The 14,975-nt window shown below is 27.9% G+C and overlaps 2 protein-coding genes across 3 annotated transcripts; both read left to right on the forward strand.

The window, feature by feature from the left end:
* Nucleotides 1-4,422: 4,422 nt before the first annotated feature.
* LOC111684928 (programmed cell death protein 6) lies at nucleotides 4,423-5,510 on the forward strand. Of its 2 annotated transcripts, none has more exons than XM_023447159.2 (3): nucleotides 4,423-4,585; nucleotides 4,655-5,030; nucleotides 5,091-5,510. In XM_023447159.2, the coding sequence occupies exons 1-3, from the start codon at nucleotides 4,524-4,526 to the stop codon at nucleotides 5,190-5,192; spliced, it is 540 nt and encodes a 179-aa protein (XP_023302927.1). In that variant the 5' UTR covers nucleotides 4,423-4,523; the 3' UTR covers nucleotides 5,193-5,510. The 2 variants fall into 2 exon arrangements, with proteins under 2 accessions (XP_023302927.1, XP_046804959.1); XM_046949003.1 differs by having other exon boundaries at nucleotides 4,438-4,585; nucleotides 4,642-5,030.
* A 3,640-nt stretch (nucleotides 5,511-9,150) lies between these two features.
* LOC111687917 (FERM domain-containing protein 5) lies at nucleotides 9,151-14,098 on the forward strand. The gene is made up of 2 exons (XM_046950285.1): nucleotides 9,151-9,432; nucleotides 13,804-14,098. The coding sequence occupies exons 1-2, from the start codon at nucleotides 9,151-9,153 to the stop codon at nucleotides 13,990-13,992; spliced, it is 471 nt and encodes a 156-aa protein (XP_046806241.1). The 3' UTR covers nucleotides 13,993-14,098.
* The last annotated feature ends 877 nt before the right edge of the window (nucleotides 14,099-14,975 follow it).

Here is a 14,975-nt window from a genome sequence, read left to right on the forward strand (position 1 = left end):
AGATTTTCGTAATGATCGGCCCTTATTTGACCCTAGCCCCCATACAAACCCCCCTTCAAAAAATGTCTTAAACATCTAAAATTGACTTGTAACCATTTATATCGCATTGAAACTCAACAAAACTGTTATTTAAAATTATATCCTTTTCCCAAATTTAATGAGGTTCGGCCCATGTTTGACCTATATTCTTTATAAAGCCTCATTTAGAAAATTTTGTTTTTTATCCATAAATTGCATAAATACTTTGGAATTAAGGTAAAATTCAATATAAAAGTTTCTTTATGAAATATAAAAATTTTAAAAATATACTCATGGTGTAGGGTTTATGGTCGGCCATGCCAGACTATACTTTCCTACTTGTTTTAAAATTATAACTGCCGGTCCACACTAGGAAACTTTTTTTGGGAAACTTTTGATTTTGCGTGAGAGAGAAAGAGAAAGAATATCATTCATCTCTCTCGCGGTACGGAGTTTCTCGTACTCGGAAACTTGTTTTGTTTTTTTATTCTTCTCATTCGTACAACAACAAATCAATGCAATTAATACGTAGTTTCTGAAATAAAAGTTTCTATGTGTGGACATTAAGGAAACTTCAAAAGAGAATTAAGAAAAAGTTTCTCAACAAAAGTTTCCTAGTGTGGACCATGTCTAATGTGTTATTATTTTCACTTCGAAATTAATTGCCACTTTTTTGAAGAAAACATTCAATTTGAATGGATAGCTTCGCTTATCCTAGACACATCGAAATGTTTTAAATCAAATCTAGTAGATTAACTGGATTTGGATGTGTCACAAATGTATGGGAAATCTACATGATTTCAAGTAGTTTTGCCCAAATCAAATAGATTTATATTGAAAAAAATTGTATTGAAAAATTAAAATTTTCAAAAATTTCCCAGTATTATCACACAATTTTTTACGTTAACAAAAGTTTCGTTTTATAAAATGAGGGGGTTAGCATATTTCCATTTGAAATTGTTTCCTAATGAGTAAACTGAAAAAGTAATTTTTTTAATGCCCATATTCAGAAAGAAGAAAAGCAAACAATTTTAAAAATTTTGTAAGAAAACTATTCAGTTTTTTCTTTCTTTTGACATTTTATTTTTTTCTGTGGTAGAACTACAATCTACAAATGGAGTTTAATACACCATTTACACATACACGAAATCTTGTGATTTCATTTAAAATCTTTTTTTAAATCTAGACCGTTTACACTTACTATTTTTGGCATTTCATTTTTTTCTAATATTTGAAATTGTGTTTGATATAAAAAATAAGAAGGAAAAGTGGAATATTTATTAATGTTTTATTGATAATAAAAAATTAGATATTGAAATATAACATTTTATTTTAAATGAAGTTTTTATTAATGTTTTTCAATTTATTAATTTTTTTGACATTTTAATTTTTGTTTCCTCTTTTTGTTTTTCTCTTTTTGCCAGGGTATAGATAGCGATCGAATTCAATTCGCTCGCGAGCGAGTTTAATTCGAGCGATTTAAATAATTCATTTTCCGGCGAATAAATGTATTCGACTCGCGAGTTTAATTTTTTAAACTCGCGATAAGAGTTGAAAATTTAAAGAGCGTAAAATAGAACTCGCTCGCGATTCGAGTCAAAACGAGTTAATCGCGAGTTTTATAATTTTGTAAATGGAATAAATTAATATTTATAAGTCATAATGAATTTATATATAAATAAGTTTCTCATTAAAATTATGTACTAGAATACATATGTACGTACATTATTTGCTGCAAAGTAGTAAACACTTCGTACACACATACATACATACATACATACATACGTACGTACGTACATTCATACATACATACATACATACATACATACATACATACATACATACATACATACATACATACATCATTCAACACGTGTTTTATTAACTTCATAATAAAATTTTCCAAACCATTTGATTCACAATCAATAATCTAACTGCCTGTTTCACAATATCGAAACATTTCTTATAAATATATTGAAAACAAAAACAAAATTTTAAATTTACTTGTTTTTTTCAATATATTTGTAAGAAAGAAAATGTTCTTTGGCATTTAGAGAATAAATAATAAATAAAAAAATTAAATAAAAAGGTAGACAATATATTTTTTATACTTTCCCACTTTTGCTTTGTCAGACCGTCATAAAACCTACGGCTACATAATCACACATACATAATTATTTCCCATATTATTGGTTATTTTTTACTACCACAACAGAACCTGTTTCTTGCACACATATTTTGCTGATTTTCGGCTCGAATTTAACTCGAATTCAACTCGTTTTCCACTCGCTCGTAAGCGAGTTGAAAAAACAAAAACATGTAAATATCGCTTACGAAGCGAATACAAAACATATAAAACTCTAATTAAAATTGTGCTCGCGTGTTCAAAAATAAAACTCGCGATTTTGAATTTTAAAACGAGCGATATAAATAAAATAGCGATCGCGAGCAATATTTTTACCCACTCTGCTTTTTGCTTCTACAGCGTTGTAGCATCACTAAAAACTATAGATTTTGAGAAGATTTTTACTTAATTTAGTTACAAAGTAGATTTTGTTTTGTATAGGAAATTGAGTTAAAATCAACTAGATTTGGCTTGAAATCTGATAAGTACTAGATTTTGTGTATGTGTAAATAGAGTTATTTTTATTAACAAATATGAACGTGGAAAATAATCAAGTAGGATTCTATAGTTGAAACGAAAAGTCGACTTTTCGACTTTTTCATTTAGTTAAAAGTCGACTTTTCGACTTTTTGTATTTTACGAAAAGTCGATTTTTTGACTTTCGACTTTTTTCATTTAATTAAAAGTCGACTTTCAGACTTTTCGACCATAAGTATCTTATAAATAGTCGTCTTTTCGACTTTTAATTTTTTTGACTATTTTAGAGTTTTTGACTTCATTTTATTTGTATGAAGAAAATTTAAATTTTCAAACATTTCTTCATAAAATTTTTTACGTTATGCTATGTTTCCATGCTGAGGCGTTTTGAGCAAATCTAGTTGATTTGTCCAAAACTATTTGAAATCATGTAGATTTTTCATACAGTTTGGACAAATCCAAATCTACTTAATCTACTAGATTTGATTTAAAATATGTCGAAAATGTATTTTTTCGAACAAGACTTGCTTATACAACACTGCATTGTGTGTAGGATAAGCAAATATAACTATAGGCTATCCATTCAAGTTGAATGTTTTCATCGATAAAATGACTTTTCATTTCGAAATAAAAACACAACAAATTATAATTATAAAATTAGTGGCATTTAATAAACAAATTTATACTTTAACAACTGTATTTTTGTATTTTTAATGTTTAAATTTGAAAGAATTTAACATTACTGTCGTTATATCAAAATAAAATGAAGGGATTTGTTCGAAAATTCGAATATCAAAAACTAGTAAGCTCAGTGGAAACACCTTGAAGAGGTTTAAGAAAATCTAGTAGATTTCAAGCCAGTGGAAACATAGTATTAACGAAAGTTTCGTTTTGTTAAATTGAGTTGAGTTGTTAAATTTGGAGGGGGAGTTATTTTTGTTAACAAATATGAACTTGGAAAATAATCAAGTAGGATTCTTTAGTTGAAACGAAAAGTCGACTTTTTGACTTTTTCATTTAGTTAAAAGTCGACTTTTTGTATTTTATGAAAAGTCGATTTTTTGACTTTTCGACTTTTTTCATTTAATTAAAAGTCGACTTTCAGACTTTTCGACCATAAGTATCTTATAAATAGTCGTCTTTTAATTTTTTTTGACTATTTTAGAGTTTTTGACTTTTTTCCATTTTTTTAAATTATCGACTATTTTTGACTTGTTTCTACAATTTTCGAGTTTTCGACTGACAATGAATACGAAAGTGTTGTTGTTTTACTCTTGCTTGTATACTGTTAAGAACAACAACAACGTATTGCTAGTGTTAAGCGCATATAGGTGTATAGAAAACACACTGTCTATAGCTAAACGCATTTACAAAAACAAAAGAGTACCAAGGACATAGGGTTGGACATCCTTGGTTTGGATGCTGTTGGCGTCATTGCGTTGTTATTTTTGTTTTTCTGTGTTTTTCTTATGTATGTTTAGATGTCTGTTGGTTTAGATGCATTGTGTATTTTGTGTTTTATTTCGTTTAGCGTTGTTATTGTTCTTTTTGTTTAGCTTTTGATGTAATAATAATGTAGTCGGGAAAAAATTTAAAATTTATAAAAGATGTTTAAAATACACTATGCTGAAGGGTATATAAGATTCGGCACAGTCGAATATAGCACTCTTACTTGTTTATTTAGATGTTCCGACATAAAGTCGATTGTGAGAAAGTCGCTTTATAGAACTCTTAAACATATGGTAACGTTATATGGTGTTATTTTTCACTACTATCGCTATTCAACTGTGAATTATCCATTCAGTCTTTTTGTTTTTGGGAAATTGTTTGTTAAAAAGAAGGGTCTATCAATATAACAATATTATATTAGTCATTTAATATTTTTGCAAATTAATAAATTATAATGGCGTATATGCAGCAAGCCCAAATGCCTGACCAGCAATTTTTATGGGATGTGTTTCAGCGGTAAGTGGGTTTTTTCTGGATATCGAATTGCGAAATTATGCTCGAGTAATATAAAGAAAAACATTTTAGGGTGGACAAAGATCGCAGTGGCTACATATCTGCCGATGAATTACAAGTCGCTTTATCCAATGGAACGTGGAGTCCATTTAATCCTGAGACAGTTCGTTTAATGATTGGCATGTTCGATCGCGAAAATCGGGGCACAGTTTCGTTTCATGATTTTGGTGCTCTTTGGAAGTACGTTACGGATTGGCAAAACTGTTTCCGATCATTTGATCGTGACAATTCTGGCAACATTGATAAAACTGAATTAAAGACAGCACTCACATCTTTTGGTTATCGGCTTTCCGATAATATTATTGATTTGTTGCTCCGCAAATTTGATCGTTTTGGTAGAGGAACAATTTTATTTGACGATTTCATTCAATGCTGTATTGTGCTATACGTAAGTACTCGAATTAATTAGCTATTTTATTTCTATATTTGGAATATCTTTTATTTATAGACATTGACATCTGCATTCCGCCAACATGACACTGATATGGATGGCATCATAACTATTCATTATGAACAATTTTTAAGCATGGTATTCTCATTAAAAATTTAATATAAATCTTTGACAATGACTTTGATATATGTTAACCTAGTATCTTTATTAACGAATTCAAAAATAATCAATAGTCTCAGTTCTATATTCCTACGCCCGCCTTAAGGTGCCAAATACTGAATATGTACGAACAATACTAAAAATGTTACAATCATTGAATATTTTTAATAATGGTATGTATAGTGTCCGATTTTTTCTGATCTATCGAGAATATTTTAGAATAATTGATTTTTCATATGTAATAAAGCTAAGCTTAAAGAAATTTGTATTACTACATGGAAAAATAAATTACGAAAAAGTATAGCCGTTATTAACTAAGAGCAAAGTTTACTTTTTTAAAATTAAAATAATTTATTTTCGCCTATTGTGCTCCTTATTATGAACTCGTTTATACAACAGGTTTTCAAAATGACATTGGGTCGCTATTAATATACTAACTACGTATACTAACATATAACTGAATCAAAACTATTTTAAATTGTATCTTTTTATGTCTTGTTAAGTAATATTTTTGGGTTAACCGTATTTTAATTATTTGTATTTACTAAGAATTGTAAAAGTAAAAGAAAAATAAAATTTATTTCATTTTTCATGTTAAAATTACAAAATATAGAAATTTTTTTTACTTGCTTTGTTAGTAAGCATAGTGAGACATTTGGCAGTTTCAGAACGACAAAAATAAAAAATAAACGCTTTCTAATTGACTGCCTTTTTTTACAGTTAACAATAAACAATCCATATAATATAGAAAAATAACTAAAAATATTGCAAAGATCCTTTAACTCAAAAAATAGATGCTCAAAGTTGACAAATGCTCAATTTTAAAGGTTTTAGTTTTTACTCTAAGAAAAAAAAATGTTATTAAAAAAACAAGTAAGAGTGCTATATTTGGCTGTGCGAATTTTATATAACCATCACCATAGTGTATTTTAAACATATTAGTTTTATAAATTTTTTCCCGACTATATTATTATTATACCAAAAGCAAAACAAAATGAACAACAACAACGCTAAACGAAATAAAAAACAAAATACACAAGACATCTAAACCAACCGACATCTAAACATACATACCATAAAAACACAGAAAAACAGCATCCAAACATACAAAAAAATACACAGCTGAATAAAATCAAATACATCTACACACACGTGTACATCTTTTTCTAATATACAGTGTTGTTGTTGTTGCTTTTTTAACAAAGCATAAAATTTTCAGAGGTTGTTTTGGATTTTTGCTCATATCTCCGTTATTTACCGATCGATTTTGCTGATTTTAAATAACGATCTTCTCGAAAGCATGTCTAACAAAATTATTGAAGATTCGGATCTCTCCGATATCTGGGGTCCTCTAAAAACTGATTTCAACAGATAGACAGACGGACAAGGCTTAATCGAATCCGCTATCATAAGGATCCAGAATATATATATACTTTGTAGGGTCGGAAAATTATATTATAGAAATTACAAACGGAATGACAAACTTATATATACCCTTCTCATGAAGGTGAAGGGTATAAGAAATAAAAAATATATTTTTAATGGAATAGAGATAATAACTGCAGTTATCAAATTATAACACTTGGATAGGAAATTTTCTATAGAAACATATATATGATCTATATGATATACTACGATCTTTTTTGCGACCTTCAGAAATATTCTATAAATTAGAGTGGTCTATAGAATTTATTTTTTTTTTTTTTGGTTTAGTATGTTGTTGTTGTAGCAGCGACACGTGTAAAGTCGGTGTGGCTGGGTTGACAATCCTTGGTCGTTGTTCGTTGAACTCCGAGTCGTTCCGGTGCGAAGAACCGTTTGTCGTGGGAACGACAATTGGTTTACTATAAACACTCTATTCTCTCTATTATATATAATTTATTTATTTAATTATCTATTTAACTCTCCTTTTTGTGTTGTAGTGTTTTTTTGAAAAATCTCATTTTCAATTGTTGTATTCCGAATTTCAAATAAAAAATCTCATTTTTAACTGTTCTTTTCTGAATTTCAAATGGAATATCTCAATTTCAATTGATATTTTCTAAATTATAAATGAAAATTCTAGTTTTTAATTGATCTTTTCTAAATGTTAAATGAAAAATCCCATTTTCAATTGGAATTTTCTAAATTTCAAATGGAAAATCTCATTTACAATTGAGTTTTTTTAAATTAGACTATAAATGTGTTGGTTTAGACTATAAATGGGTTAAAATGTATAAAAAGCACGGAAATTGTAAATTTAGCTATATAAAAACTCCTATAACTTCTGTGGAATTAACCCTGTGTACAAAATTTCTTAAAAATAAAAAAATAATATTTTCTCATGTACAAAGGATTTGAACAATCCTAATATTACGATATTATATTATAAATTTCTTTGTAAGTTTGTTTATTTGTTTGTGCGTGAATCACGCCTAAACGTATGAACCGATTTTCTTCAAATTTGGAACATAGAATGATATATGTCTGGAAGCGTCAATAGGCTATTTATCTTTCCGATAATTGGACTAAAAGGGGAGTGGAAACGACGAAAAACGGGCAAAATTGGTTTTTTGTGCATAAAAACTCATTTTTGGATATTTTAATGCGAACATATTTTTGATTTATCATTCTAAAATCTCATAAATATATATTAGCAAAGTTGCGTTGTGAACATAGTGATTTTTGATGTGATGTGTAGTTTAGGTAGTACTTGGGAAGTATTTTGCTGTAATCAGTCAAAAGATATATTTTAGAAAAAATAATTCGTTAAAAATGGGAGTTTCCTGTTTTTCATAATGGCTGGGCCGACTTTATGCAATTTTAAACAGAGATACATATATCTTTACTTAGCAGTTTCGATTGGTATACCTTTACTTCAAAAAATTAGAAAAGGACGAAATACAGAACGCTGTAAAATTATTATTTGTTTAAATAAAATAAAGGGGGTTACCCCGATCAAGTAGACTAGACAGCCAACTCTCTCCGAAAAAACGATTTTCATAAATTTGTTTGCTTCAATTTGATATTAGAGAAGCAAAAAATTAAATGTCAAATAATTAAAAAATAAAATTTTTTGGTTTGTGAAAATTAAAAAGATTTTGAAGAAGAAATTATATTAAAATATTTGCAAAAAACTAAAAAATGTGTGTTTGTGTTATAAAAATTGTGTCCGAATCGTGCGAATTTTGGACTTGAAATATTGAATATTTGTTGTAGTTTTGTGTTGAATTCACAAGTGTGAAGAGAGAAAGCTCTTTATTGTGGTAAAGATTAAGTTGGCAATCTATGTGTATTATCTATGGATGGGAACGCACAGTGGTATAGGAAAAAAAAGAGGGAAATAATTCGGTAACTTCTAAACGGTTAATCCGATTTTAATGAAATTTGGTATGCACAAAGAGGAGGTGTTGTCGAGTTTAGGTTTTGAATTTGGACCTTATAGGCCAACCAGGGGCCCGGCGGGGGGTCCTCAAATTAGGACACCTCGGCTATGTTAAATTTTTAAAACGATCCTATTTCTTCATTTGAGTTCCGATTTAAAACAAATTTCGTATATAGAATCTCCTCATCGAGCACTATTTATAGCAGTAAATTATCTCTTATAGCAGTAAATTATCTCTTATAGTTTAGGAGATATTCGCATTTGAAAATTAAAATTTTAAAATTTTTACCGTTCTTACTTTAGTTTTTTGATAATAGCGGGTCCAAATATTCCCGATTTTCGCCATTTTTTTTTATTCGCTTAACAACAAGTTTATATATTAAGCAGTGAAAGAATTATGTAAAAATCATGACTGAGTCCAAAGTTATAGGCATTTTAATTTAAAAAATTAAAAAAGACGATTTTTTGCCATTCTTTTGGGAAAAAAGTATCTTTTTCTTTTTAAGTTATCTAAAAAGTTTCTAAGAATATGTATATAGAATTTATACTTTTTGAAAAGCTGACTTTACATAAAATACGATAAATGAGAAAATTATGGAACTACACAAAAAACGACAACCTTATCAAGATCCTAGTGTTGCGATAGATGAATTCATGGGCATTGCTAGAGGTCTTGAAACATACGGAATAGATCCCCACCCAGTAAAAGATCATCGAGGTTCCCAGTTATATATTGGAATTAATTACTCCGGAATTAGTACTTTTATTTCTGGCAAACGGTCACAGCATTTTCGTTGGAATGAAGTTCATAAAATCAATTTTGAAGGCAAAATGTTCATTGCTCATCTTAGTTATACAGATGCAAGTAGGGAACCAGTAAGTATACCTATATTTTATTTTTTAACAGACAGAACATAAAATTTTTATTAAAGCTGTTTTTAATTTTTTTTTTTTTATAATTTTTGATATTTTATGTAAAATGTAACGCTAAAATATAAGAAAACTAAAATTCTTATGGCGACGCGCTCTAAGTAGATTCCTGCTCACAAAATTCTTCAACGACAATTTGTTTTTGCATCTTTTTTTTGTTCCCAGCAGTCCACAAGTACATATTTCATATCAATACGTCAATTCGAAAATAAGGAAGAACATACAACTTGCATACTATTCAGATTAGTATTATTTCTAGTCTATTGTAAAACTAGCTGCGTGTACCCCTCGTGTGCAAAATTTCTTCGAGTTTTCTTTCAGTTTTATAAGTTTTTATTATAAATTTATTTCCGGCATCGTAATATACAGTATTATGCTTTAACACTTTCATGTATGAGGACACTGGAGTCCTATTTTTTTAATTTACAGAGTTCACAGCTACAGTAAATCGTTATTTCTAAAGAAAAATACGTTATTTTTTAATTAACCTTTTAATTTGCTATAAAGGTTAATATCCTTGCTTTTAAAATTACATATATGATGTTAAGTAACCAGAAGAAATATATGCTCATTATATCGGCCAACATATTATTAATTTTAGTTCTGCATCGTTTTTCAATTTTAGAGATGTTTATCCAAATATTTTATATAGGAAACCTACTATTTATTAATTGATTAGAAAATCATGGCTATTCAGGAGTAAAACGCAACTTTGTTTTTAAAAATTAGTTTGTTATTGACGACGTTCGTTATTGATTACTTTCATAATATGCAGAATTGTCCAAAAAAATAATATTAACCCTCCTTCCACCATAAATAACTATACTATGATGATCGGCCCATATTAAAAAAAATAAGGTTGAAAACGGTGCAAAACTAAAACTAATAATTTTTCCAGGTTACTTAAACATCATATATGTCATTCTTCGTTTTTTCAAAAGGTACTTTTTAAATTTTCCATAAGTTTGAACCCAGAGACATGAAATTAGGTATGAAAAACACGTATAGGTTCTGTTTCGTTCTACAAAAGGTACTTTTAGAATTTTCTATAATATTGAACCTAGAAACGTGAAATTATGAAAGCGTACTTATTGAGTTTTCTATAATACTGAACCTAGGAACATGGAATCAAGTATGTAGAGTCGGAATTAAGCGAGAATCTAAAATCTATATCGGTACTTTCTTGTTTTTGTGGGAGCTATGACTAATTTCGGATCTATCAGGAAAAAAAATCGATATTTGTTTTGAATTGTATCAATATAGGTTTATTTTACAATGAAATATGTGCGTTAAAGTGATTTTCGGAAGTGGACCTTAATAAAAGTTATGACCAATAATGGACCGATCCGCAAAATAGTAGAATGGTTCAAATGTATACAAGTTATATGCAAGTCGAATTTTATCCTAATAAATTTATAATTCAATGAAATATATGCGTTTACGTTATTTTCGAAAGTAAATCTTATATCGGAGCAATGACCAATAATGCACCGATCCTTAAAAAAAATTGCTATGGGAAATTGTGAATTAATTATTATTATTTTCAACAAAAAATTACGTTTAATTATCTGCTGTAGTTTCTGAGAAACGCACTTAAGAATTACAAAAACGCAATTTTTTTGAGGTAGTCTGAAAATTTTACTCATAACTTTTACTTTGTGAACTGATATTTCTTGGTGTCCCACACGGAATGACAAACTTATATATACCCTCTATCACCACTGATGGTGAATAGGGGTATAAAAATAGAGGGAAATAATTTTGTAACTTCTAAACGGTTTATCCGGGGGAACGGCCAGAGGTCCCCAAAGTAAGACATCTCGGTAATATACAATTTTTAGTACGATTCTATTTCTTTATTTATATATGTATATTTATATATATGTAAATATACTAATTTTAAAAATATTCTAGAAAAAAAATATTCTTCATAAATATGAACAGCCTTACTTAAGGCTATTTTTCATATAAAGAAACCAAAAATACTTAAATGCTTTATATGCAACTTATCAGGTTCTTATTTCATCACAATTAAAAGTGCAAGAATAAAAAAATATTTAATTTAATTGATTACAAGTAGAGTATTCAAAAAACCGGTCTATTCTAAAAACCTGTTTTCGAATAATTCGAAAAATTTCAATTTCTAAACAAGTTATAGTGCTATATTGAACATTAGAGTGCTATATGAACATTACAAACGCCGTTATCTTTATATTTTTATAGCGCTTAGCGATATTTAGTAATTTGCATGAATGCATGCATGTATGTGAAAGATTTGAGGATTTTCTAAATACATATACATATTTAATTTTGTTCTACACTAATTGATAATGCAACTAGTTAAATGCACGTTTTTATGGGTTAGACCTAGTATAGGAGATATGGCCAATTATAATTATATACCGATCGTCATAAATTTCTAAAAATTTCTGTACATAAAATCTATATTTTTCACAAATTTTGTATGGAGTTTAAGTGATTTTCGGGAGGGGACCTTGTATAGGAGCTGTGACCAGTTATGGACCGATCGGAAATAATTTTTTCAGTAATATTTTTGTGCATAATGAGTTATACGCGTTTAAGTGATTTTCGGGAGGGGACCTTGTATTGGAGCTATGACCAATTACAGACCGATCGGAAAAATCTTTCACAGTAATATTTTTATGCATATAAGCAATACCAAATTGTGTGTGGATATCTTAACTTAGTAATGAGTTATGCGCGTTTAAGTGATTTTCGGAAGGGGACCTTGTTTGGGAGCTATGGCCAATAATGGACCGATCGGAAAAAACTTTCACAGTAATATTTTTATGCATAAAAGAAATACTTCGACCAAATTGTTTATGTATATCTTAATTTAGTAATAAGTTAAGCGCGGGAGAGGACCTTGTATGGGAGCTATGACCAATTATGAACCGATCGGAAAAAATGTCACTGTAATATTTCTATATGTGGAAGCAGTACCAAATTTTATATGGATATCTTAAATAAGTAATGAATTACATATGTGCGTTTAAGTGATTTTCGGGAGAGGGCCTTAAATGGGACCTATTCAAAAAAATGTTCCTCTGAATGAATTCTATTGAGATAAGTTATTAACAAAACCCCATTTTCCGGGAATATGTACTTTTGTATGGAAGGAAATTGAAATTGGAGACCGACTCTGGCGATTTTTCGCAGAGATCAAGCTATTGTGTAGAAATTAATTTGTGGTGATTTTTAAGGAATTATCTTGCATAGTTTTCGAGAAAATTACATCGACTATAAATTTTTGATCTCATTTGTAACATTGAAATTTTCTAGGTTCTTATTCTCAAACGATCAAGATATGTCTGTCAGTCAGACTGTCAGTCTCTTAAAAAAACAATAGGATCTAAACTGTTGTTGCAGTTTGATTTGTATGAAGTAAAATTTTATATAAATGGGCAAAGTGAAATTTGCGAATTGTGTTAAGTATATACATATATACATATTATAAAATATATATATATTTTTTTTTTGAAACTGTAATTTTACTAAATTGATAAAATTCATTTTGATTTCGATACATATTTAAAACGAAATTTTGATCACCTTGAATCATAATATGATCATGTATAACAATATTATGATAAATACAAAAATATCATTATGAAATATTTTGACGGTACCATAATATGATATTTTAAAATTGTTACAACGGCGATAATATGTTTAGACTACAATCATAATTTTAACCATAACCATGTTTTTTCTCTGCGTGCTCTTACAAAGATTTATCAATAGTTTAAAAACCTAAAATAAAAGATATATAAGATATATGCATTTCACAAAAATGGTTTGTTATTAGAAAATTATCACTCTCTGGAATTCGGAATTAGTTGATAAATGACCCAATTGCTAATTAAAGACCCTCTTCAATAAATTTTCCGGATGTTCATATTTTGGTTTTAAATGTTATAAGTTTGTTACTTTTTAATCATAAATGAGTTTTTCTTTTAAGAAAAAAGTTCGTGTTCACCGAACTTTGAAAACCGAACAAAGTTCGTTGTTCGGTACCGGATCAACCGGATAAATATATATATATATATATATATATATATATATATTATATATATATATATATATATATATTATATATATATATATATATATATATATATATATATATATATATATATATATATATATATATATATATATATATATATATATATATATATATATATATATATATATATATATTATATATATATATATATATATATATATATATTATATATAAAAATCATTATAAATCATTATATAATTTTGAATGCTGTTTTCTGGTCTTTCTAGGATTTTGTATACTACTTATTGTGCTGTATAAATCGGAAATTTGACCTGTATAATTACCAATTTCAAAACGTAAATCAACTTAAGAATCAACTAATTGTTCATCCAACTCATTGCATTAAAATAAACGATAATAAAATTCCACAACAAACTCTTTGGATTCTGCTGTTACATAATTCTTGTGCATATTAAATATAAAACCCGGTCGAATGTTAAAAAACCGGTAAACCGGTTTTCGGTTTTTTAATAATCTAATTACAAGATAGCGTTTCTCAAAATTTTTGTACTGGGGTAAATATTTGGCGAGCTGGATCAGTATAGAAATTTTTGTGTAACAGTAATCGAACATTTCTAATTTTTTGTAAAATTTTCAGATTTTTTACATTTTAACATAGATTAATTTAAATTAATGCGTTAACATTAATGCACAATAATCAATAAAATCGACTGAAATGTTTTTTTTTCGTTTTCCAAAATTCAATCTAGATAAAATTTTAATTTATCAAAGGTTGTGTACGCTACCAAAACATTGCGAAATAATGTAAACAATAACTTAGAAACCGGTATTTACAAAGCAAGCCTAACAAATAAGTAGAATTTGGTAGCAACAAGAAAATTTAATTTCCTTACTATTTTAATTGTTGTTAATAAATACTCTACTAGAAATGCTCAATTTTTTTTGATTTAGTAAAAAATAAAAATTAAAATTTGTAAATTTGTACGGAGCAAAAATGGATAAGTTTACTAAAATTAAACTTTCTTAGATTTTTTCATAGTCCAACTCTGATTTTTTTATATGTTGTTGTTGATATTACAAAAAAAAATTAGTAAGGGAATGAAAATGAGAGATACCGGTTTTAAGATATCCTTAACTCAAAGAATTTTTTATATATATAATTATTTTTATTTTTAAACCATAATATTTCAAATAAAGCACTAATTACAGTCTAAAATAATTAAAATTGGATAAATATGTTAGAATATATAAAATATCAAATTTAATCCATTTTAGGAAAACTCATAACGAATTCGGAAATTTTGGAGAACCTAAAATTTTTATATGTATGAAAATAATGTATGTTCCGAATTTCATAAAAAGCAGAGAGGGTCATGATCAAAATGTTTATACATCTTATACATATTACATCTGAGAAAATTTTACTGAAAAAAGCTAA

The sequence above is a fragment of the Lucilia cuprina genome, chromosome 4 (genome assembly GCF_022045245.1).
Source record: "Lucilia cuprina isolate Lc7/37 chromosome 4, ASM2204524v1, whole genome shotgun sequence".
NCBI classification, from domain to species: Eukaryota; Metazoa; Arthropoda; class Insecta; order Diptera; family Calliphoridae; genus Lucilia; species Lucilia cuprina.